The sequence below is a fragment of the Triticum aestivum genome, chromosome 7D, assembly GCF_018294505.1.
Source record: "Triticum aestivum cultivar Chinese Spring chromosome 7D, IWGSC CS RefSeq v2.1, whole genome shotgun sequence".
Taxonomy (NCBI): Eukaryota; Viridiplantae; Streptophyta; class Magnoliopsida; order Poales; family Poaceae; genus Triticum; species Triticum aestivum.
In genome coordinates, this window is record NC_057814.1 from 117144627 (window position 1) to 117167098 (window position 22472).

Consider the following 22472-nt stretch of genomic DNA (forward strand, 5'->3'; position numbering starts at 1 on the left):
GGTCGACTGAATTATATGCGTGTGTATTACAGGGGGTGCGAACCCTTGTGCATGTGGAGAGGGGGTGGCTTATATAGAGTGCGCCAGGACCCCGGCCAACCCACGTTACAAGGGATTTAAGGTACATCAAGAGGGGGGCGTTGCTGGTAACGTCCGTAATAAAGTGTTATAAATGGCTATTAAGTCTAGGAGTTAATGCTCGACCGTTGCTGTGTAGAGTGACTTTAGGTCTTCTGTCCGTCGAGCGTTTCTTGTTACGGTCGAGTGATCTTGATTCCTCCGCGTGGAAATGTTTCTGGTCGAGTGGGTGATGGTACCCCTCGAATGCTTCTGGGTTTAGAGTGATGTCCTTGGGAGGGTATTTAGGTCAGGCCTGTGACCCTACCCTAGGTACATGTCCTCATCAGCCGGCGCCCGGGCACGCCAGACCGACTGCATGATAGGCGAGGAGGTGGACCCCATGAATTGCAATCGGTATGCCGAAGAGGCCGAGTAGCTGCCAGAGGCCTCAAGCTTCCAGGTGAACATGTCCCTGCCCGTATCAAAGATGGTCGTAGCACTGATCCGGCCCCAGAGAGAAACAAAAGCAGCGAGTAGGTTGCTTGGAACTCGTCCACCTAGGTCGGTTACCCAACGGTTGCCGGTTAGTGCCTGTCGCACGGTGCGGTGCTTGCGTTTGGAGAAGCGAAACAGTTCTGACGCAATGTGGCAAATTGGCGCGTCATGAAGCAAATTGTTTCGGAAGAAAATCCACGTCCCGTGACGCCCCCGCGTTGCCAGCTGTTGTGGCACACACTTTCGCCCGCACGCGGCCTCGGACGCACGCAGAAACGGCAGCGGTCAACCTGGGCGCCGCACGCCCACACCTGCTCCGGTCTGTCGCGCGGCGCTGTCCCGATCGACCCACCGAGAAGCGCTCTCGTGTCGTGTGCCGTCTTCGTTTTGACCGCCCCGCCTTGACCTCGACGGCCTCACGGCCGCCACCTGGACCCGTCTCCGCCTCCGCGCGCGGTGGTGGTACGGGACGAGACGCAACGTACGTACGCAGGGTCAAAATCGGAGTAGTGCCACCACCACGACTGACTCCGCATCCGCGCCGCGGGCGGGCGGGCGGGCGGCAGGAGGGCGACGGCGGAAGCTTCCGAGCCGTGCGTACGGGTACGGCGTACATGTGCCGCACGTTTTCCGAGTGCTCTTCGATCGGTGTCGTCGATGATTGGGTCTGGGTGCGTGTTTCTTTGCACGGACTTCGTGTGCATCGTCACAAGCCGAGTCAAAATGCGGAGGAGCGCCTGGGTATCCACGGTGGTCTGTGTGACACACACAAGCGGCCAATTATAGTCTCTACTATTAAAGGAGAATCGAACGTCGTGATGGTTCAACCTCCTACCTACCCTATCAATACCTCTTCCCCATCCTTCCCCATACTTCTTCAACTCACGTTGATACAACCTAGGAGCTACATGTATCACCTGGCTAGGTAGAGTTACGATTACTGCTCAAAGAAAAGTAGAGTTATGATTCCTATACTACTTGGACAAGCAATCATTGGTGAACTCTAACAATCTGTGAGATCTGTGGGCAACCAAAAGAGAGAACTAGCAAGGCTGGTGAGTTCTCTTTCACTATTTTATCTAGATTCATCGTGCTAATTTAAGTAGTTCTAAGCTATCATGTAAATGTAACATAACTATTTTAAAGGTTATCGATATAATCCATGTTTTGCTTTTCCATTTTTAGCAAATAGAGCGGATTCTGAAATCACATATTTGAATTAGCTTTTGGTCGGTCGACTTGAGTAGTAATTCCTTTTATTATCCCAGTTGTTATTTCTACCTTGCTCTGCTGTATAAGATAACTCCATATAGGAGGTCAAGCTTGAAAAATGTATAATACCCGACTTGTCGAGAATCATGTTAATAAAGCTGTCATGATATTTTCCCTGCTTCAAAGTGCTCCCTGAGGTATTAGTTAACGGTAGTCTGTATTGATTTTTTTGTACAGAATTTGACCATTTGTGCAGGCTTTGGTTCGTGATGGATCGACCTTAAAGTCTTAATGATTACCCTTTCCAACAAGCAACAGTGGGGTTGTTCTGCTCAATCCTGCTATTTTTTTAGTCCAATAATTTGTATGTGTTCTTCGCCTCAGAGATTTTATTAATTTCGGTTGGGTTCTAATTAGAGATGCATATAAATAACTTTGTTCTGGTTTTCATAAAAGTAATATGGCACACACCTAGAAGGTTATTGATTATACGCTGCAACCCATTTTATTAAGTTGGGTTTTCTTGACACCATTTTCTATTGCAGGCTACTGAATATATATAGTTCTTGCAAGAGAACTAACATAAGTGTATTTCGGTGAGGCACCAGATACAACATCTCACTTTCCGTTTTGGAAATTATCTTTATTTAACTCCAAGAGGTCACCAGCTGAAGGTATGGTACATTCTGATCTTTTTGTTTGTCACTAAGCTTGACAACATCTCACCAACTATAGCAGTAATGTGATTCATTCTTTAGGCTGTGTTTGGCAATGGAATAGTAATTTGGCTGCTGAGGTATCAAGGTAAGGACAAAAATATTTCCCATTTTTTTATTTCTATGGTTGTCATAGTCTATTTTAAGCCCGTATTATTTTTGGTGATTGCGAAATGTATTCAACTGCATGTAGAAATAGAAGATAAATCTTGTTTCAAACTTTGAGTGTATACTGAAGTTACATGAAGCCTTCGACACTCCTTTTTAGTTATTGCTGATTTAGTTCAAGTACTAAATCAACGACAACAAATATCGAACAGAGGGAGTATATTATGACCTCCTCTTAACTTGCCTTTAGTAACAAACATGATAGTACCAAAATTAGTTCTAGGAGGATAGTACTAAAACTCTCGTGCCATTGAAAAACTGTTGAGAAATTTTAATTTATTGCATAGTGCAGGCGGAAAAAGTTTAATTCATCCCGAGAAGAGCCCTCCGAGAACAATTGTTTTGGACTTTTGTGGTACTCTCAAGTGAGGGGTATTTTGTGGTCTTGCTAATATAGATAAACCATAACCATATTTTATATGATTTTCAACATCCTTGGAGCGAAAGACAGTAACTGCATAATGAAGTTTGAATCATATTCATTTGTTTGTTTCAGTGATGAGTTTTTCTTTTGTTTGCTTCTTTGACCAGTTTGTAACCAGTCTTCTGGATCAGAGTAACTGAAAGTTGATGTGTAATATTAGGGCTGTGATTGCAGTGTATCAAATGGGCTAATTTTTATATTTGACTCATCACATATAAAATTTGTATTTTTTAAAATCAGGAACAAATATAGTTTAAGTATTTTGAAGTGAGATGTGCTTTTTCAGTTGTTTGCCACATGGTTTGTTTCAGGATGGGATAATGAATTGGTAAATATCACTTTCCTTTGTTGGTACCAATACCAATGCCACCAAGTGCAGTCATATTGACGACAGTCAAATAGCCTTGCAGAATGGACAATGTTCAAAGATAGCAAGCATTATGTCGTGTCTAGATATGAGTGGAAAACGTGCTACGTGTGTACTGCTACTACACCAGCCCAAGTACTTATGTACAGTTCCTCCTGAATTCAGACACTAAGAAGCTAAGCTTTTGCAAATGAATCTACTTATCCAAGAGGCTGGCAACAAGATCGGATGTTCAATAACTAGAGGAGCAACACTCGATCGACAGGAAACTATGAGCATGCATATCATCAAGTTTGCCGGTTCTACATTTTAAACCTTAGCCAACTACCCACTTTCTAATTTTCTTGCATGCAGCGAATTGACTTCCCAAAGAACTACATAGAAGGGATATATGTTTGATTTGTTTTGAATTGATTGCAAGAAATACATGTATGGCACATACAACTCTATTCTCAAAACATATATGAATGAAAATTTATTTGATTTTTTTTAGCAATGTCTTATGTCTAAGTTTATTGTTCCGTGGCAACGCACGGGCATTCAGCTAGTTTTTTTAAGGGTAGTATGCGGCCAATTATAGTTGGCTTCACCTACACACGTACGCTCGTATCGTATGATGATGCAGCAGGGCCGGGCTTCGTGATGGCCGCTGACCATACAGACGTCGAGTTTCCCCACGTACCGTTGGGCTCCACTCTTACGGATGCTTTCTAACCTAAGAGCATCTATTGCCGGACTTCCTGAACCCGTCTGGACGGGTCGACCGGTCACTGATCGGTCATAAAAAACAAACTCAACCGGACGCCTCAAATCGTTCTCAAACATCCGGACTGACCGGCGTTCTTCATACCAAATCCAGATTTAGGGCGAATATGAGGCGGCTCGGATATGCCCGGGCGCGTCCGTCCGGCTCACCTTGACCCCACAAAATCCTCCTCCGGAGCAAACCCTAGTCTCGCTTCACTCCGCTCCGCTCCCATTTCTCCAATCCGCCAACCCCCGAGCGCCGGCGACCATGTTCAGCACCGGCAACCACTCTAACAGCATCTCCAGAGACGAGGACGAGCTTGCGCTCCGTATCGCACGGGAGCGCTCGCGGGTGAATACAAGCGGCAGCTCTGGTTCAGGTGAGACACCACCGCCTGTTGCCCGTGGCCACAGCGCCAGCCCTTCCCACCCGCATGCGGATCTGCAAGGGCAGCTCAATCGGCACCGCACGTCCGTCAGCCTAATCCACCTCCAGCCACGGCTCTGCCAAGGCAGCGGGGGGTTCTACTGCCTGCTCCGCTGGTGCCGCGGATGTGGACTCCAGAAAACGGAGGCGCGCGCCGCCAGCCGCGAGAGGCAGAGGACGCGGCTGTGCAGTCCTCCCGCCGCCGTCGCATGATGCCCGCGATGCCCGACGAGGATGAGCGTCTCATCCAGTGGGTGTACTGCCGGTCACTTACGACAGCGGAGACAGATGCCCGACGGCTCCGGAGGATCAACACCAAGGCGCTCCAGCTCAGCATTGAGCAGTTCGAGCGGGAGGCGGCAGTGGCAGCGAGGGTGGCTAAGCTCAAGCGCAAGTAGGACGGCTACATCGTCATCCCTGGTTCCTCCTCCCTCACGCGCGAATCTGTAGAGCAAAGGGCGGGCGAGGAAGTGGTGAAGCTCCGCCCTCTCGTATAATCCAGCTCCTAGTATCTAGTTATAATTTGCCGGACGTTTGAACTGTGTGAACTATGCCTGTCTGATGATCTTTTGGGGATGTTATATGTGAATTATGCATGTTTACCATAGGTTCATATGTCCGTTTCATGTTGATTTTGGCTGCCATGTGCTCTACATAGTACGTACTACTATACGTTGAATGATTTTGTATGGATATAGAGTGCCGGATATGAAATACGCGGCTGTGAATGCATGAATTTAAAGATTTGCCCGATCATTGTCCATGGATGCACCCGGACGCCCGCAGACGTATAGGATACTGGATTTGGCAAGTCCGACTGTAGATGCTCTAAGCCTCGGCCGCCCGCCCCCCGCGATGCATGGCCTCGCCTCGTGGCCGCACCAGTTAACCTGCTTCCTTGCCACTTTTTAGAGAAAAGGCGCCGGCCGAGCCCGAGAAGAGCTCGAACCTAGCCCGACTTTGAATTAACAAAGCCATTAACCGGCCAGGATACAAGGGCACCACATTACAAAGGGGATGAATGCAAAGCAAAGCGGAAAGAAGATACAAGGTGCTAGGCAGAACAACACAATGGCAACAACCGGAGCCAAGCACACAACACCGTTGCCGACGACCAGCACTACGCCTACACCAACTAGCCAACTGGGAGCCCGAGAGGAGGGACACCCCGTGGAAGCATTGAGCACCGGCTGCATCCACGACCAAACTTGGGCAACACTTGAGATGTCTCCACCGTCGCAAAGGGCCACTACCCTTTCACCCAGGCTCGATGGGTGCCGCACCGGCGACCGGCAGAGTGGCTACCACAAAACCCATCTCAAGGTGACCGAGCTGCCATAGGAGAAGCAGACAACGCTAACCCACGAGCAACGGAAGCCCATCCAGACGAGAACCAGAGCCGGCAGAGGCAGCACGAAGCACATGACGCGAGCTGTCGGACGAAGACGCGCCACCATGAAGAAGACCGAAGAAGGTTCACCACGCAAGGGCGAGCCCGAGCAGGATGAAGTAGGAATATCAGGCCGCCGTGCTTCGAAACCGGGACACCGGCCACTCCACCACCAAGAGCCAATCCCGACCGCCACCTTCAAGAAGGAGCACGCCACCGAGGTGCCGTTGACGCCCAGACCAGGGGAGAGCCGGCTTTCGCCGGAGCTCAAGGGGTAGGCAGGAGGGGGAGGGTCCACCCCAAAGTCTCCAGGGAGGGGATCGGCGCCAAAGACGTCGACTTTGGGGGAGCCGCCGCGCCGGCCAGGGGTTTCCCCCGGAACCACACCCAAACGCCAGATCCGGCCGCCTGGCAGCACAAGGCGACGGACTCCGCCGCCAGGGGCCACCGCCGGCGCAGATCGGAGCAGATCGGGCCGGGACCGAAGCTTCTTCAAGGGACCCGACGGACTGCGAGGAGCCGCTGCTGCGCCGTCGTCCGCGACCTCCACGCTGCCCGCGCAGCCGTGGGAAGCCACCCACCAGCACCCGCCGGCGCCGCGCGCCACCGGCCGGAGCCGTCGCCCCGGGAGCCACAGCCCTCCATCCGAGGAGGAGGCGCCGAATCCCCGCCGCCACCGTCATCAGGGCCACGCGCCGGCGCCGAGCGCCCCTCTGGCAGCGGCGGAGAGGAGGAGGGAGGGGGAGAGCTCGGAGGCGGCGCTAGGGTTGCCCCCGAGTCGCCTCAGAGGAGACGACGCGCGGGGGGATCATTATCACACCTAACTTAGTCTCTTTCAACTGCCTATCCCGCTGCTGCATAGAGCCTTGTTCTGTCCGACGAGGTCCTGCCTTGGCCTTGGCCAATGATCGTCGCTGTCGCTCCTCAAGTCGTCCCTGAAATCGGCCACGTGCAAAGCAGAAAAGTGTTCGACGCTAGAAATTTTCACATGCATCCTAGAATTAGCAAACGACGTTCCCCTGTCTATTACAAAAAGATCGGCTTCCGCAAAAAAAAAAAAAAAAAACTGTTAAACGTACTGCATTGTGGAGAGGAAATCGACGGGTTCGCTGCAGCAGAAATCCGGCCAGGCTCTCGAATCTCACTGCCAACCTTGACCTACGTACGCTACGCACACACTCCCACTAACCTGAGAATATTCTGTGATTTGGCAGCACACTTGCATGGATCTACACTCTACAGGCATGTGCGTAGCGTACATATTTCCTTCCTCTGCCGAAAGAGGGAAAGAAAGGAACCGGCCCGGCTCTGCCCAACCCTAGGACAGCGAGCACAGTACCTAGAAACGGGGGCTCTGCCCAACCTACAGTGCTACGTACGTGCATACGTACATGCATTTCCCAGTGGAAATTTCGTCGGCATGGTACGGGCAGTAGCTCGTGTGGTCGACGACGATCATACTACGACCGAACATGCTCTGCCCAACCCTAACCTAGATAGCTCGTCGGGGTAGCGCGCATTGACGGAGAGACGTCGTCGAGGTCGTCGGTACGGGAGCTTCTGTGGTCGACCATCCCACATTCCTACTATACTTCGTCCCACTTGATACTTCGTCTTTCTGGACCCGCCGGCAATAATACCAGGGAAATGTCGAAAAGCCGAGCGCGGCGTCCTACTTGACGACTGAGTTGATTTTTGCCCAACCCGATAGCTATCTCATCTCATCTCCCGTGCAATGTCCCTATGCATGTACATGCTCTGCCCAACCTAGTACGTATAGTATTTTACAGTGGATGATAGCTCATCGGCATAGCGGTATTGGTGGAGAGACGTCAACAAGGATGTCGGTATGGTCGACCATCATAGGACATCCCAGAGTCCATGACTAATTTAACTATATGCGAGAACCAATCTGTGCTTGGATAGTTGGATTGTTAGAAGGATAGTAATGCCCTCAGCGCACCAGAGATCAAACTTCTAGCGTGACGATTTGGTATCTCGTAAATGTGGAATATTTTTTCAGGGGAGGTGACGTTCCCACCGGTAGCAAGACTCATGCGGTGATTTCATCAATCCCAAGACCTGGCGACCGAGTATCTCAGAGGTCCTCACAATACCAATGCCCCTCCTCTCGTCGCTTTTGGATGGTAAATCCTATTTGCGGTTTGTTACGGCAGATTGGCGCTGAAACGCACATGGCAGGTAGCACAGATTTTAACTGGGCCCGCCTGTTTAGCTAGGTTATTTGTGTGTCCAGTTTCCTGATTTTGAGAACCTTTCGGAAGGTTCCGACTTAGTTCGGGTCCTTTTCTTTTTGTTTTCTTGTTGTCTCTTTTTTTTAAAAAAATTATATTTTTCTCTTAAATCATACGTGTTTAGAAATTTCAAACAATGTTTTTTCTTTCATTAAGAAAAGTCTGTGTTTGTAAAAAATGTTTGTATTTTAAAAAATTCTTCGTATTTACATCTTTGGATTATCAAAAAATGTTTGTGTTATCATAAATTATTCATAATTTCAAGAAAAGTTTGTGTTCACAAAAATGTTCGTGTTTTAAGAAAAATCACATTATCATAATTTTTCCCCCTTTTTAAACAAACCGATAAACCACGTGCTACAGTGCCAAGCCGCCGCAGAAACCAGGTTGCTACAGTGCCACTACAGGGAAAAACGAGTCGCTACGGAAAAACCAACTTGATACAGCAAAATCCGAGTGGCCCGGCTCAGGCAAGCGCGGTATGTGCGTTTGCTCGGCATTCTGCTGCAGCGAGCGGCACATACCTACAGGCAATAATACCAGCAAGGAAATCTCGAAAACTCAAGCACCGAATGCTGCGCGTCCTGCTCAACGATCGGGTTGATTTGCCAAGGAGGTAGCTCGTGCAATGTCCCTATGTGCAACGCCAGCAGCCAGTCGCCACGCCAGTTGCGTAGCGGATGGATGCCTTTCCTCGCGCCCCAGTAAGGGTGCTCGGGCAATGTCCCTATGTGCAACGCCAGCAGCCAGCCGCCACGCCCGTTGCGTAGCGGATGGATGCCTTTCCCTACGCCCCAGCTGGGGGCTATTTTTTTTATATAATACATTTTTAATTAATTTTCATAAATATTACGCTGGATAAATTTTTTTCAAAAATAATGCCTAGTCGGCCCACAGCAGGCCGATTGGATTCCAGTCGGCCTACAGCTGGCCGACTGGCCCCTGTCGGCCCACTGTGGGCTGATTGCGTCCTCGCTGTGTGCTAATTGTTTTTGCAAAAAAAGTAGGCATAAAAAATATATGTTTAAAAATGTTAATCATGTAACTAAAAAATGTTAAACGTGTATAAAAAAATATTCCTGATGTATACAAAAAATGTACAATATATATGCAAAAAAGTTGACATAAAAAATATGTTTTAAAAAGTGTTAAGCATGTATTTAAAAATTGTTAAATGTGTGTATAAAAAATGTTTATTACTATTCAAAAAATATAAAATGTGTATGAAAAAAAGTTGACACCAAAAAAATATGTTTGAAATTTTTTTTCCAGTTCCATACAAAAAGAGCAACCAATTATACTTAGGTCCGTGATGCTCCTATACCGGATCCGGAGCTGGAACATTTTTTTATACACGTTTAACCTTTCATTCCAATACATGAAACATTTTTGTATACTTGTTGAACATTTTTTCAAATACATGATTAACATTTTTTTCACACATATTTTTTGGTGTCAACTTTTTTTCATACACATTCTATATTTTTTGTATAGATAAGGAACATTTTTTCAAATACATGATTAACATTTTTTTCAAACATATTTTTTTGGTGTCAACTTTTTTTCATACGCATTCTATATTTTTTTATAGATAAGGAACATTTTTTATACACACATTTAACAATTTTAAATACATGATTAACACTTTTTAAAACATATTTTTAGTCAACTTTTTTGCATATATATTGTACATTTTTTGTATACATCAGGAACATTTTTTTATACACGTTTAACATTTTTAATTACATGATTAACTTTTTTTAAACATATATTTTTTATGCCTACTTTTTTTGCAAAAACAATTAGCCCACAGCGAGCCAATTAGCTCCAGTCACCCAATCAGCCCACAGTGGGCCGACAGGGGCCAGTCGGTCCAATCGGCCTGCTGTGGGCCGACTAGACCCAGTCGGCCTGCAGCAGGCCGACGGTGTATTATTTTTTTTTTAAAAATACCCAGCGTAATATTTATGAAAATTAATAAAAAATGTATTATTTTAAAAAAATTAGCCAGCTGGGGTGCTCGTGCCATGTCCCTATGTGCAACACCAGCAGCCAGCCGCCACGCCCATTGCATAGCGGATGGATGCCTTTCCCCGCGCCCCAGCTGGGGTGCGTAAGGGTTCATCGCTTTACCCGGATGTCGGAAAAGAAAAATGAGAGAATGCTAGAACACGGGGGCTGTTTGGAACAAGTAAAGAACAGCTCAAGATATATCAGGAAAATTCTGAGTTGACAGAAACTTCACAAATGCATTATAGAACCTGCATGCACTCTAAACTCCTCGAGTAATGAATGAGGCAAGCCTTTTGCCTCTGTTTCAAAAACAATTATGGAGCCTGTACATTTAGATGTGAACTAGAATGTATCCACAGTTTTGTTAATAATAATTCTCTTTTCTTGTGGGCTACAAATTAACATTACTTTCACAAAATTTTACAGACATGTATGTACATGCAGATAAAAAAATAGAATCTTTTTGTGACTTCTCAATGCGAGATTCCTAATTTTTTTTAGAACAGCAGGCTACATAGAGCCCAGGAGACACCAAAACGTCACAGCTCCAGAAACCGCACCGTTCTACTCCCTCCGTTCGGAATTATTTGTATCGAAAATGGATGTATCTAGAATTAAAATACGTCTAGATACATCCATTTATGCGACAAGTAATTCCGAACGAAGGAAGTACTACTTTTAATCGTAGTACTGCATATTTACAAGTGTTCCCATACAGCCAACATACAACATTTCTCATTACTACTGTACTTCAATCTACAACTAACTGATCTCCGAGGTTTGAAGGTTCAAATCTTCACATGACGCCACAAATTTCACCCATGGATTGTTACACAAAAACTGCTGACACAATCACATAAGCTAGAGCACACCTATGGAGGAACTCTCTGATTGAGGAATATCAGGTATTTTCTCCCTGGTTGATTGGCGTTTGAGCTTTGCGCGGTTCTTCTGCAGTTCCATGTTCGACACTCTCTCAGCCTCAAGCGCTCTCTCAAGCTGTCAAGTACACACGTGAACGAGATGATGATAAGGGAAATGCTTCTGTTCAAACTTAAAACAAACATCAGGTTCTGTCATTCATGATTACCTTTGCTGCTCGAGTGCTCCATTCGCCAAGGATAGCTCTTAGTCTCTCGTTTTCTTCAACGTACTGCATGTTATCATGTTCACCATCAACAAATAATGCTTTGCCTCCTCTTACAACGAGTCATATATATTTTGCCAGAACCGACTTGGAACTATTATCCGACTACCGCAAAATTTGCGGACAGACACACAAAACTTAACAGTAACATACTTGATTGTTGTTCCCACGAATGTGCTGGATCTCTGAGTCCTTCTCAGCAATCAAACCACGAGCAAGACGAAGCTCCGAATGCACTTGATTCATCTATAAATGATAGATGAGCAAAGTATTAGTCCATGCTGGACTATTAACAGAAAAGTATGATCTACATATCCTTAAACTAACAAAGAATAGCTTTAGTATTCTTGTTCGCCCAGCACTGTACTTATCCAAGTCGAAGTCTCAGTAACATTTAGAGTATGAACAGAGGCAGAAAGAGAAAATTATGCACCAAGTATATATCCTACAGATTGGTCTGACACAAGTGGTGGAACACACTGACACTCAACAACCAACCTCACCATTCACTTAATTCAGAAATAACTACTACTACTTTGCAGTTATGAAAATAAAGTGATGTAGAAAAGGTAGTTCAAACACCAAATATTTTTAGGTGTTGATACCACCTCTGCCGTATGCATAGTGTGCAATATCTGGTTGACCGAGAGCAATTACCTCAGCAGACAGTGCACGAAGTTCTTGATCACGAGACGCCAAAAGATGAGTAAGATCAACCTGGCGAAATAAGATGAGAAACATAAATACTAAATCATGATGCGCCGATTCATCCAACATTAAGCAGGTTGATTTACAAATAATTAACATTAACAGTTTTCAGTCTGCTTAAGCATTCAACGGATGGCAGGCAAAGGTTTGGCGGTAGATTTAATTTGAACCTGAGGAGTGCTGGCAGCAACACTTCTATGGTACTTACTTAAGCTTTCTTGCAACCTAAGCACCTGATGTAGAAAAAAAACCCACATTAATCAATCAACGCAACACCACTATTCTAATAGCATAAATCAGAAATTGTTCGTAGCGTGTAATGCATTGACTATTCTACTTTGTAATGACAACATGTACAAAATGTCAAAACTTATTACAACACATGCCATTAACCACTTTCTGCAACGGTGTGCTGTGCCCAGCCAGTATCTAGAAAGAAAAAAGGAATGATCAATGATGCCAAATGAGTAACAGACTAAATTACAACACATGTATATTGTAAGGACAACAGTTGAAAATCTTTCTCTTTAATAATATTCTCTACTACTTGACTATTCTTTGATAATAACATAATCGAGGAAAATAAACATGGCCAGTAAATGCAGTTGCTAATCAAGTACATGAAAAAAAAGAATTATTCCAAGTACCTCTTCACTCAGATAATGAATATTCTCCCTCTGGTACTGGAGCAATGCCATTTGTTGGTCAGACAGACGAGAATCATAGTACCTGCAAATATATTATTGTATCAACCCAGAAAGCTCAAATGACAGGAATGTTAATTGATTTCATGAAGAAAGTTCACTGATGGCTACAAGCTTTCAAAATGGCATTGATTTCTATTTTTGATATTCGAAATATTACCACAAAGCTCCTCTTCTCTACGAGACTATACCCTACATTATCATAAAAGCAAACACACAATAACTGGGTGTGGTGGCACTCAGTGAAAGAACAGACAGTTGTACATGCAAAGATAGGAGTATACTCCTATGAAGGAATTTTTAGATGTTAAAACACACGTGCTTTTACTAAAACGGAAAAGCATTTGCATAAGCAGTTAGTATTTGCCAAGAAAAAACACACAACCAATATAATTAGGTAAACCATATCAAGTCCATGTGATAATATATTGTACCTTACTAAGTCCATGTGATTATTAATGAAGCAACAAATATATTGTACCTTATCTCTTCCACCGAACTAGATGGTTGCAGTGCAGAATAAAGTGGCCGTAGAATGTCAGGCTGCTCATTCAAAGAGTTGTATTTATGGATGTGCCCTGCATATCAAAATTTAGAAAAGACAGACATACTATTACAAAATGTCATCTAATTGCTTGCAAGAAATGATTGGGAGCTATCGACTGAACAAAAGTCAGAGAACCCTTAATAACTAACGAGACTACATCTGGAATCACCATGTAATTAATGATTAATGAACAAATATGCAGAATTACCATCTGGTAAGTAAGGCTTATTGCATGTTTCTTGATCTATTGTCTACTGTGATTCAAGGAAAAACAAAGTTAATTGTTGACAGGAATTAAAAATCTAGGAAGATGGTTAATGAACTTTCCAACACTACACGGCCACAAACAGTTAAAGGAAGTCAAGCCCAAAAAGTTACCGAAAAATGACTAGTAATTTATGCTGGCTGCAACATACACAAGAATAAAATAGTTAAACCACACAACAGAATCCACCTATGTATAAGCTCATGAAACATCCAGCGGATATCACTTCAACAACTAGTGCAACCCTGCATAATTAAAAAGTGATAGCATTAAAAACCACATAGGAGTGTTTCATTTCTCTTTAGAACCAAAGCAGAATAGCCGCAGTATCCCGCTACATAAGAAACCAATTTAGCATATGCGTACTGAAATATCATTAAAGTCGGAAAGACATAATACGTCAGTATGCATCATAAGTTCCAGAAATTTACTTGGCTTTGAGGTTGCTGAGGGCAGTGCACAAGATTTAACAAGTATTTTTTGTGTGTAGCTTGCCTACCTAATCATTTTTACTCTAACAAAGTGATGATAATAATCTAAAACTGAAGTTCACTATGCACCTAACACCAGGTGCACTAAAGAATTATAACCATATTTACTGTATCCTACACGCTCCTATAATAAACCTTGAACTTCCTGAATAACCAAGAGCTTCACATGTCATGATATCAGTATAAAAGAATACTAAACCTCCACCTCAAAATGGCATAAACTATGCAAATGCATTCCTTACATTTTCATCCTAAAGATACCAATAATGCTTTTATTTACAGAATGCAGCTTATGGTCTCTTAACCTTTTATGTTAATGACAAGGTTAACTTAAGGAAAGCTTATACTCAACTCAACATAAGAACTGTACCTGAGCAAAACTGAAATTGATAATACTTCTACTTGAGGCTGCCAAACTAGAATTAAGAGCAATAGGGCAGTACCTGCAACCATATTTTTAACAAAATAATTCGTCACTATAATTGCATAAAGAGATCAAACATGTTGATTTTACTCCAAATAATTAATGTAAAATGTAAAATAAAAAGAAATAACAATATTATACTCCCTCCGTTCCAAAATAAATGTCGTGGTTTTTGTTCTATCTAAGGTACCAGCAACTAGCATGAATGTGTTACCAAATCAGCAGATGCAGAAATATAATAACAGTCAAACCAGTATAGATTCTACCACATAATGTCCAGGCTGAGGTAAAAACAACCCAGGTACCAACATATTCACTACAAAATGCAATGCAGATCAGAAGGATAGCAGTTTCTTAGTACAATAATTCTCCTTGAAGGTTTAAAGAAATAAATGGTAGGTGCTGGCATTAGAACATAGCAGATACTCCGTAGCACACATTGGTTAGCTAATACTTACCGCAAGCAATAGCGGCAAATGGAACTCGAGCAATGCGCTTCAGTTTTTGGCTTAAATCATAGTAGCCCTGCATTTACAGGATGAAGCTTGGTAAATGGTATGATAACACTATACCAATAAAATATCCCAACTAACATAAAATTAGATCCAAGGAATTATAAAGCTCGAGCACTGTATCATCAAGTAAACATTACAGAGCTAATATGTAACATTTAGCCATGACTTAAAACAAAGGTTAATGAACAGACTTTAGTCGCAGCAAACCATAACAGTGAATGGTTCATGGCTACACACTGATGGTTGATAGCCCTTTTATATTTTTGAAATTACACATCATCGGCAATATTAATGTGTCAATCCTCTATTTGCGCTGACACAGAATTCATAAAGACCTTCTCTTTCTTTTCTTTCGTGACGTACCTGTAGTCGCACTTTTGTGACCTGATGGACCCAATATTGTTGGAATATACCTGTAGCAAATTTCTGTTAGAGGTTACTCCATAGAAAATCTACCAGTATAGATAACCAGTAAATTAAACAAGAACCTGTAATAATAAGAAGCAGAACATTGCAGCTGCATAGCAATGGAAGGATCATGTCTGGTATAAGAACAAATATCCATGGAGCTGCTATGACAACACCAGCATAACCTGCCTAGAGAAGAAGAAGAAGTTAATCACACAGCTGCCAGAAACTGCAAGGGAGAAAGGAAAACAGTAGCACAATTAAAGGAGTGAAAGGGACTAGCAGGCATAAGATACATATATTCTCCTGGCTAAATATAAAGTAAGATGAAGTAAAAACATGTTTCAAAGGTCTCTCCAGCAAAATAAGAAAAGATAACATGGTCTACAACTATTAATAAAATAATGGAAACCTAGCAAATATTCACTTGCCAATAAGATACAGTACAGAGTGCCACCAACTATGCTTCGAGGCTGCCGCTGACCAGATAGAGGGGCTTCATGTACTACGTCAACAAATCTGGAGAAATGGTAGGAAAGGAGGAAATCAGATTGCAACAACAGATCAACATAAGAAGAAATGAATTAAATGCAATCATATAATACTTGGTGTTGCTATTTATGCTTATGAAGCTTGCTATCCAGGTGCCAGAGCCATGAGTTGGCCGCGAGATCTTATGGGTTTCACCTCTAGCCTACCCCAACTTGTTTGGGACTAAAGGTTGTTGTTGTTTATGCTTATCCTTGTACTAGTGATGTTTGTATTCAGAAAACTAGGCACCGCTGATATAGTGGCATACGTAAAAGGCAGACAAAGCAAACACACACAAAAAATGGAAAAACATAAATCCTGCTGCTGTGGCTTGACAAAGCAAAAGACTAATAAAAAAGTAATACATGATTGGAAGAGTTTTTACGTAACATAAACACATTCAGGAAAAATATCGTGAGGCGTATGTTCATTGCAATTGCACTATGAAATGTACCAAGTATAAGGAAAACTAAGGTTAACATCAACAAAAGAGAGAATACTAAACTATGATGGAAAATAAGAGCCTGTATGAAAGATGACAGCACTGTCATTGCGTTGCAAAACTGTTGTGCATGGAAAACAACAAATCACAGAAAAACCAGGACCACTGCAGAGCCCTGTGTGATCACTGCAATTATCAAACCTGAACGGTAAAAATAAAACTACATGACAGAGACTAAGATCTTTTTGTTCACTAAATGACTACAAATTTGCTTCTCTTGATGAAATGTTAACGCAAATGTCCACCAATAAAACATAACTTCAAATTTATAACCAATATAGTGAACTTATATGAAGATCATTTACAGTTTTTTTCCTCAAAAAGCTCCTTTACGCAGCATGTTGTTGTTCATGCAACAGCTCATTTTTTTTAGTGATTGTGTGAGTGTGCTGTGGGGTGTGCCTTATCTAAGTATATAGAGTGTTCTTCTCTATCATCGATGCAAAGTAATTTTGTTTCTCAACAAAAGAAAGATACAGACTGAAAGTCTAAAACTGCCGCTATTTGTTTACTTATTGGATTTAGACAAGATACCATCATATATTCATGAACTTGCATCAAAACAAATCATATATCATGCATCATCACAATAATCACATAGACTATCAAGGTGGTTGACCACCTTAAACTCAGAATTGCTACATGGACATGCAACTGGTGCCTCCCTCACACACAAATGGGTCATGAAATAGCTAAACCAGTCAAACTCTGCACCAACGATGAAAAGGCAGCACATGAGCTTGTATCTAAACGATGATATACAACATTTTACACACGGACTGCCCTTAGTTCCTCCCCAGCCACACTGCCCAAAGTCACACAGAGCTTCGCAAACCATATGCACAACATGCAGCAGAGCGGAGGCAGGTTGCTGTCCACGGATTCAGCAAACTACGATATGATTCCTCCCTCGAAGAGGGGCTACAAGATCAGATCAGGGATCTGGCATGTTCTACAAGCACCATGGTGCGGTTACGGGGGCGGATCTCTGAAGCCAGATCGAATTCCTCCGCCACAAGCATAACTAGAGCGAGCGTCGAGCCAGGGTTGCGGCGACTCACAGTGCTTCCCCTGCAGCGTCGTGCGCAGCCGCGGACGCCGCCGCCGCGCCGCGCCGCTCGTGCGCCATCTCCTCCGCCGCCTGCGCCCGCCGACGCCGCGGCTGGAGCCGTCAGCGTGGCGCCCCCTCCCAGCACTCCGGAGTCGGATCGGATAGAGGATCGGCCGACGAGCAGCCGCCTAGACCACGGTAGACCAGTGCGGACTCTAGCGTTTCTGCGGGGTAGCGGCGCAGCGCCGCCGAGGAAGACGACGCAAAACGGCGAGAGGCGTGGTGGCCCCTCTCCACCGCGGAACCGTTTCGCCCAGTAGCAACCGTTCGATCGCAATCCAACGGCAGGGAGACGGTCTGCTGAGGCACCTGGCTGGCCATAACTGGCTGGAGTGCGGCCACTTTTTCAGCCGGGTCCTTTCCTCACTCCTCTCGCCGCCGCCGTCGCCGTCACCGCCGACCTCCTCCGCTCCTCCCTTCGCCGCCGCGCCTCCCTCTCCGTCCATCTCCCTGCTATCCGGTACCACTCTCGCCGATTGGACCCACTTCTAGCGGCCCGCCCAGCTCGACAAGTAGGGTACGTGTTTCTCGAACCGATTCTCTGTGCTCTGCCACACTTCTCATCCCGGTTTGATTGTCTAGCCTATAGCGTAGAAGCGCTAGGTCAAAATAAGCTCCATGGCTAGGTCTGCTTGCTTGTCTGCCTGATGGATTCATGGATGCTTTTAACCACTAAATTGGCTCTATTTATTGGGGAAAAGGTTCCCCAAAATAGCGAGATACTCTAACAGAGACCTCTAGTGGCTTACTGGTTAGGTTCTGGTGGAGTGATCTCCTGCGCTGAGCCGCCTGGCAATGGCAGCGTAGGGTATGGATCCGACCAAGAAATAATCAAATAACAGAGGGTTGTGTACCACTAGCCACATCTAGGAGTGGTTGCCGTCATTTTTGTTGCCTTGTGTTTGATACTTTGTTACAGAGCAGCAAATCCAATATTTAGAATGAGCGGCATAGGGTTTGTGTAAGTAATGCCAAATATAAGTGGTCAAGAGTGACTTTATGTACAGCGATGATTGTGTATAAAATGCTAATGTATCGCGTACGCGTAGGCTAATTCAACCCTGAAGAAAGAGTGTAGGCTTACAGGACTGTGCATGTCAACTTTTCTCTCTTGAAATGTTGATGGCTCATCTGCGTGCACAATTTATAATCAGAGCTATGAATCAAGAAATCTAAGGGGAAATCGTGATGAAAAATGAATAGCTGTAGACTGTAGTCACAATGAGATAAGATGGTTTGTCTATATACTGTTACTGCAGCTGAAGCAAAATTATGGCCTCATTTGTTCAGCATTTCAAATCTTAAAATCATGGAAATAAAAGAAACTGCAAGCTCATCTCCTTTCTTGCTAACTATTTAGTTTAATTTTGCTACGTTCTGCTGCACTGCCAGTTTACAGTAGAGTAGTCTTGACACTTTCCCTCTTTTATGCTGAGCTATCCAAAGTTTATTATCCGTTGCTTGCTCAACCTGAGTCATGGAATGCTTGCAGCAATGAGCACAGCCATGGATGCTTCAGTGCCTGTTGCCGAGCAGGAGGTATGTTTTTCACATTAGGGTAAAACTTGCAGTTGTTACTGGATTCCTAGATTACTTTTGAGTCTTCCATCTATGCATCCCATTGCTTTGTAGTTTAAAACTGTACATGACACGTACGTTATACATGCTCATTAATATGTAAGGCAGGTACCCTCAATCTCATTGTTCTATTAAATTTTGATTCCATTTTCAGTGTTACCAGTGAAGTTAATCCTGGATTAAATCCTCACATTCTTACTTTGATCGATTGAATTGCTCGTATTGCAGGATGGTACTGTGAATATCTTGGGTGGGAAGAAAGTCGCAGTTGTATTTGTTCTAGGTAACTTCTGTATTCTGTAACGATGGCTCCAACTTCTTCATAGTGGAAAATGAGCTTGCTGTCAGTACCTATGCTGCTGCCAATTCATGGTTTCTCATTTTATGCAAATCCACAGGTGGTCCTGGAAGTGGAAAAGGTACACAATGTAGCAATATTGTGGAGCATTTCGGATTTACACATCTTAGTGCTGGAGAGCTGTTGCGCTCAGAAATCAAGTCTGGTTCTGAGAATGGGTAACAAACCCGCTCGACCCCAGAGGCTATATTCCTTATTTTATTAATAACACTTACATGGCTATTTTTTCCTACAGAACCATGATTGACAGCATTATAAAGGAAGGGAAAATTGTTCCATCTGAGATAACCGTAAAGCTCTTACAAGAAGCTATGATAAAAAGTGAAAATGACAAATTCCTCATTGATGGATTTCCAAGGAATCAAGAAAACCGTCTGTCATTTGAGAATGTTGTAAGCCCACTTTGTTTTCGGACTTCTATAAAATAATAGAGTTCCTAACTTCAAAATTATTTGGTACTTTGACCTTTTCCTTTTGTGTTTTAAAAGCAAGCTAACAACCTTTAGTTATTTTACATTACTGCAGATAAAAATATCTCCTGAGTTTGTGCTATTCTTTGATTGTTCTGAGGAAGAGTTGGTAAGGCGTCTTCTGGGTCGCAATCAGGTTAGAGTTAATCTCTTATGTTTATTTGCTGGATTGTATGTGACATGATCTCTTCATTGCTTCTAACATTGTTTTCCTTTGTTGATCAACTGCAGGGAAGAGCTGACGATAACATTGAGACTATCAGGAAAAGATTCAGAATTTTTGAAGAATCAAGTTTGCCTGTAGTTCAGTACTATGACTCTAAGGGCAAGGTTAAGAAGGTATATCCATTTTTATGTAAAAGGATGTGACACGCTTCTGCACAACAACTTATTCTTCAGTGTCACATAAATACTCGTTGTGATTTATAATAGGCACATATCACCAGGAAACGATTCAGTATTTTTGTACAATCCAGCTACATATAGTTGAGTACTATGATTCAAAGGCTAGGTTAAGAAGGGGGTATGATTTTGAGTGCAAAAGCATATGTCATTCTTCTGTAGAACAGTTCATTGTTAACAGCCTCATGTATCGACTTTTCATAAATTAAGAGCCATGCTGTAGAATTTTTTAGTATATCTCGTAAATGCTCCTGTAGTTCAGGGTCTAACTGAGTGCAGGTGATACCTGGAATATCAATAATAAGCACACATGAATTCAAGCATGGTGGAAACAAGTAATTTATAGAATACACTGATCTCAGTGAACCAGTGCCACACAACAGAGCATACTATCAGCAGGGACATTGGGAATTTGGAATGAATATCTCATCCTTGAGTAGAGGCTGTAGAGAATATATAGTAGCGAACAAATAGGTGCATTTCTACAAACCGATGTATCAAAATTTTCAGTGTGTCAGGACTTTATTTTTGTGTATGCTCTTCCATTAGCGCTTGGTTGATATGCTTTCTCGATGTATGCACTTTGATCACCTGTTGTCCAATCCACTGTTTAACCAGATTAATGCTGCAAAACCAATCCCTGAGGTGTTTGAAGATGTGAAAACCATTTTCCAGTCTTATGGCCCAAAGGTAATGTCATTTCATACCCAATTGACTAAGTTTCGATAATTTCTTAGTTCACAGATGAAATATAAATACCATTATTTACGACAGACCGTCTTTTTGCAAATGATAACAATATGTTCTTCTCAATCAGGCCGCATAGCGCTCATGCGAAAAATATGTGGTTCGCTAAAACGGTATGAGCTCTCTTAACTGTTTTTTTTTTCTGTTCCATCAACTCAACATTGAAAGTGAGAACTTAAAAGTCATAATTTCCATCTGCCACTCACTTAGGGTCGTAATCATGAAGTAGGATGGAAACCTACTCGGCCAGACTTGCTCGATGAAATAAACTGTTACTGCTGCTGTTGTCGTGCGTGGCCTCATGGCTTCCACTACGTGTGTTTTCAGGTGACCCCAGGAGTACCGAAGGAAAAGGGTGGAAGCTCACGGCGCGCTACCCTGCCAGGATGCCACTAGATAGTTCATCATCTGATTTATAACTATTTCTGATCTTCATTAGTGAGTATAGAGGAACTGGAGCACATATCAGTTTACCTGTGTGCCCACCTCGCTGCCGCAACCTACCGTCCCATTCGGTACTATCGTCAAGTTATGTAGTCTTTATGGACATGGTTAATGATATCTTGTCAGGAAAAAAGATTGCAATTAATCATTCGGCCACATCACTTGTCGTTTGTGATTCAGTAGCAATTCTGTTTGGCCTTCGGGAAAAGATTGCAATTAAGCCATATGCATTATGTCTTTTGTTCAAAACTACTTATTACCTATGTTATCAAAGGCTGATATCACAGTAGCGGGCATTTCAGACAAAATGGTTATTTGTCCACAAGGTGATTAGACTTGCATTATGTACCCTAAAGTTGTCTGTCAGTTGATAAAATACCCAAAAACAGAGTCTATAATAGGGGTATGATTTATCATTGTGTTGAGTCGATTGACGCTTTTGCCTTCATTTCTATGTATTTCTTCCTGAAATGGATAGATGGATGCAAAAATGTTCACGACGTATAGATTAAAAGTACGATTAGGATCACAACGTTGCAACACGCAAGAATGTGGCATTGATGAAGGCGGCGTCGCTGGGACAGCAGCAACAACATTGCTCACGGCTGAGGCTGAGTATTATTTTGTATTTGCGCCAAAATACTTACCGGGTATTTAATCAATTGACAACCAGAACTCCAGATACATAATCCAAGCCTAGTCAACTTCTGGATAAATAACCGCCAATTTTTGCTTGTCTTTCAGTTAGAACTTTAGAGCCAAACAGGGAAGAACTTGGAGCGATTCCAGATAGTACTAGTGTAAGGGAAGGGGAACGGTCGAGGAAATCAACAGGTGTGTGGCCTT

At 43.4% G+C, this 22472-nt stretch overlaps 2 protein-coding genes across 5 annotated transcripts; one reads left to right on the forward strand and one right to left on the reverse strand.

Moving 5' to 3' along the window:
- Positions 1–10813: 10813 nt before the first annotated feature.
- Positions 10814–17899, reverse strand: LOC123164112 (protein FIP1). 2 transcript variants are annotated; one of them, XM_044581528.1, is made up of 14 exons: positions 17578–17899; positions 15915–16002; positions 15564–15672; positions 15439–15488; positions 15019–15085; positions 14507–14579; positions 13835–13890; positions 13315–13411; positions 12777–12858; positions 12300–12362; positions 12079–12138; positions 11575–11667; positions 11365–11427; positions 10814–11273 (listed from the first exon to the last, which is right to left on the reverse strand). In XM_044581528.1, the coding sequence occupies exons 1-14, from the start codon at positions 17643–17645 to the stop codon at positions 11136–11138; spliced, it is 1107 nt and encodes a 368-aa protein (XP_044437463.1). In that variant the 5' UTR covers positions 17646–17899; the 3' UTR covers positions 10814–11135. The 2 variants fall into 2 exon arrangements, with proteins under 2 accessions (XP_044437463.1, XP_044437464.1); XM_044581529.1 differs by having other exon boundaries at positions 15564–15668; positions 17578–17774.
- Positions 17900–17938: 39 nt separating this feature from the next.
- Positions 17939–21878, forward strand: LOC123164113 (UMP-CMP kinase 4). Of its 3 annotated transcripts, none has more exons than XM_044581530.1 (10): positions 17939–18144; positions 19074–19166; positions 19434–19488; positions 19604–19721; positions 19799–19955; positions 20089–20169; positions 20265–20372; positions 21054–21125; positions 21253–21295; positions 21510–21878. In XM_044581530.1, the coding sequence occupies exons 2-9, from the start codon at positions 19110–19112 to the stop codon at positions 21259–21261; spliced, it is 657 nt and encodes a 218-aa protein (XP_044437465.1). In that variant the 5' UTR covers positions 17939–18144; positions 19074–19109; the 3' UTR covers positions 21262–21295; positions 21510–21878. The 3 variants fall into 3 exon arrangements, with proteins under 3 accessions (XP_044437465.1, XP_044437466.1, XP_044437468.1); XM_044581531.1 differs by having other exon boundaries at positions 19799–19952; XM_044581533.1 differs by having other exon boundaries at positions 19120–19166; positions 21510–21782.
- The last annotated feature ends 594 nt before the right edge of the window (positions 21879–22472 follow it).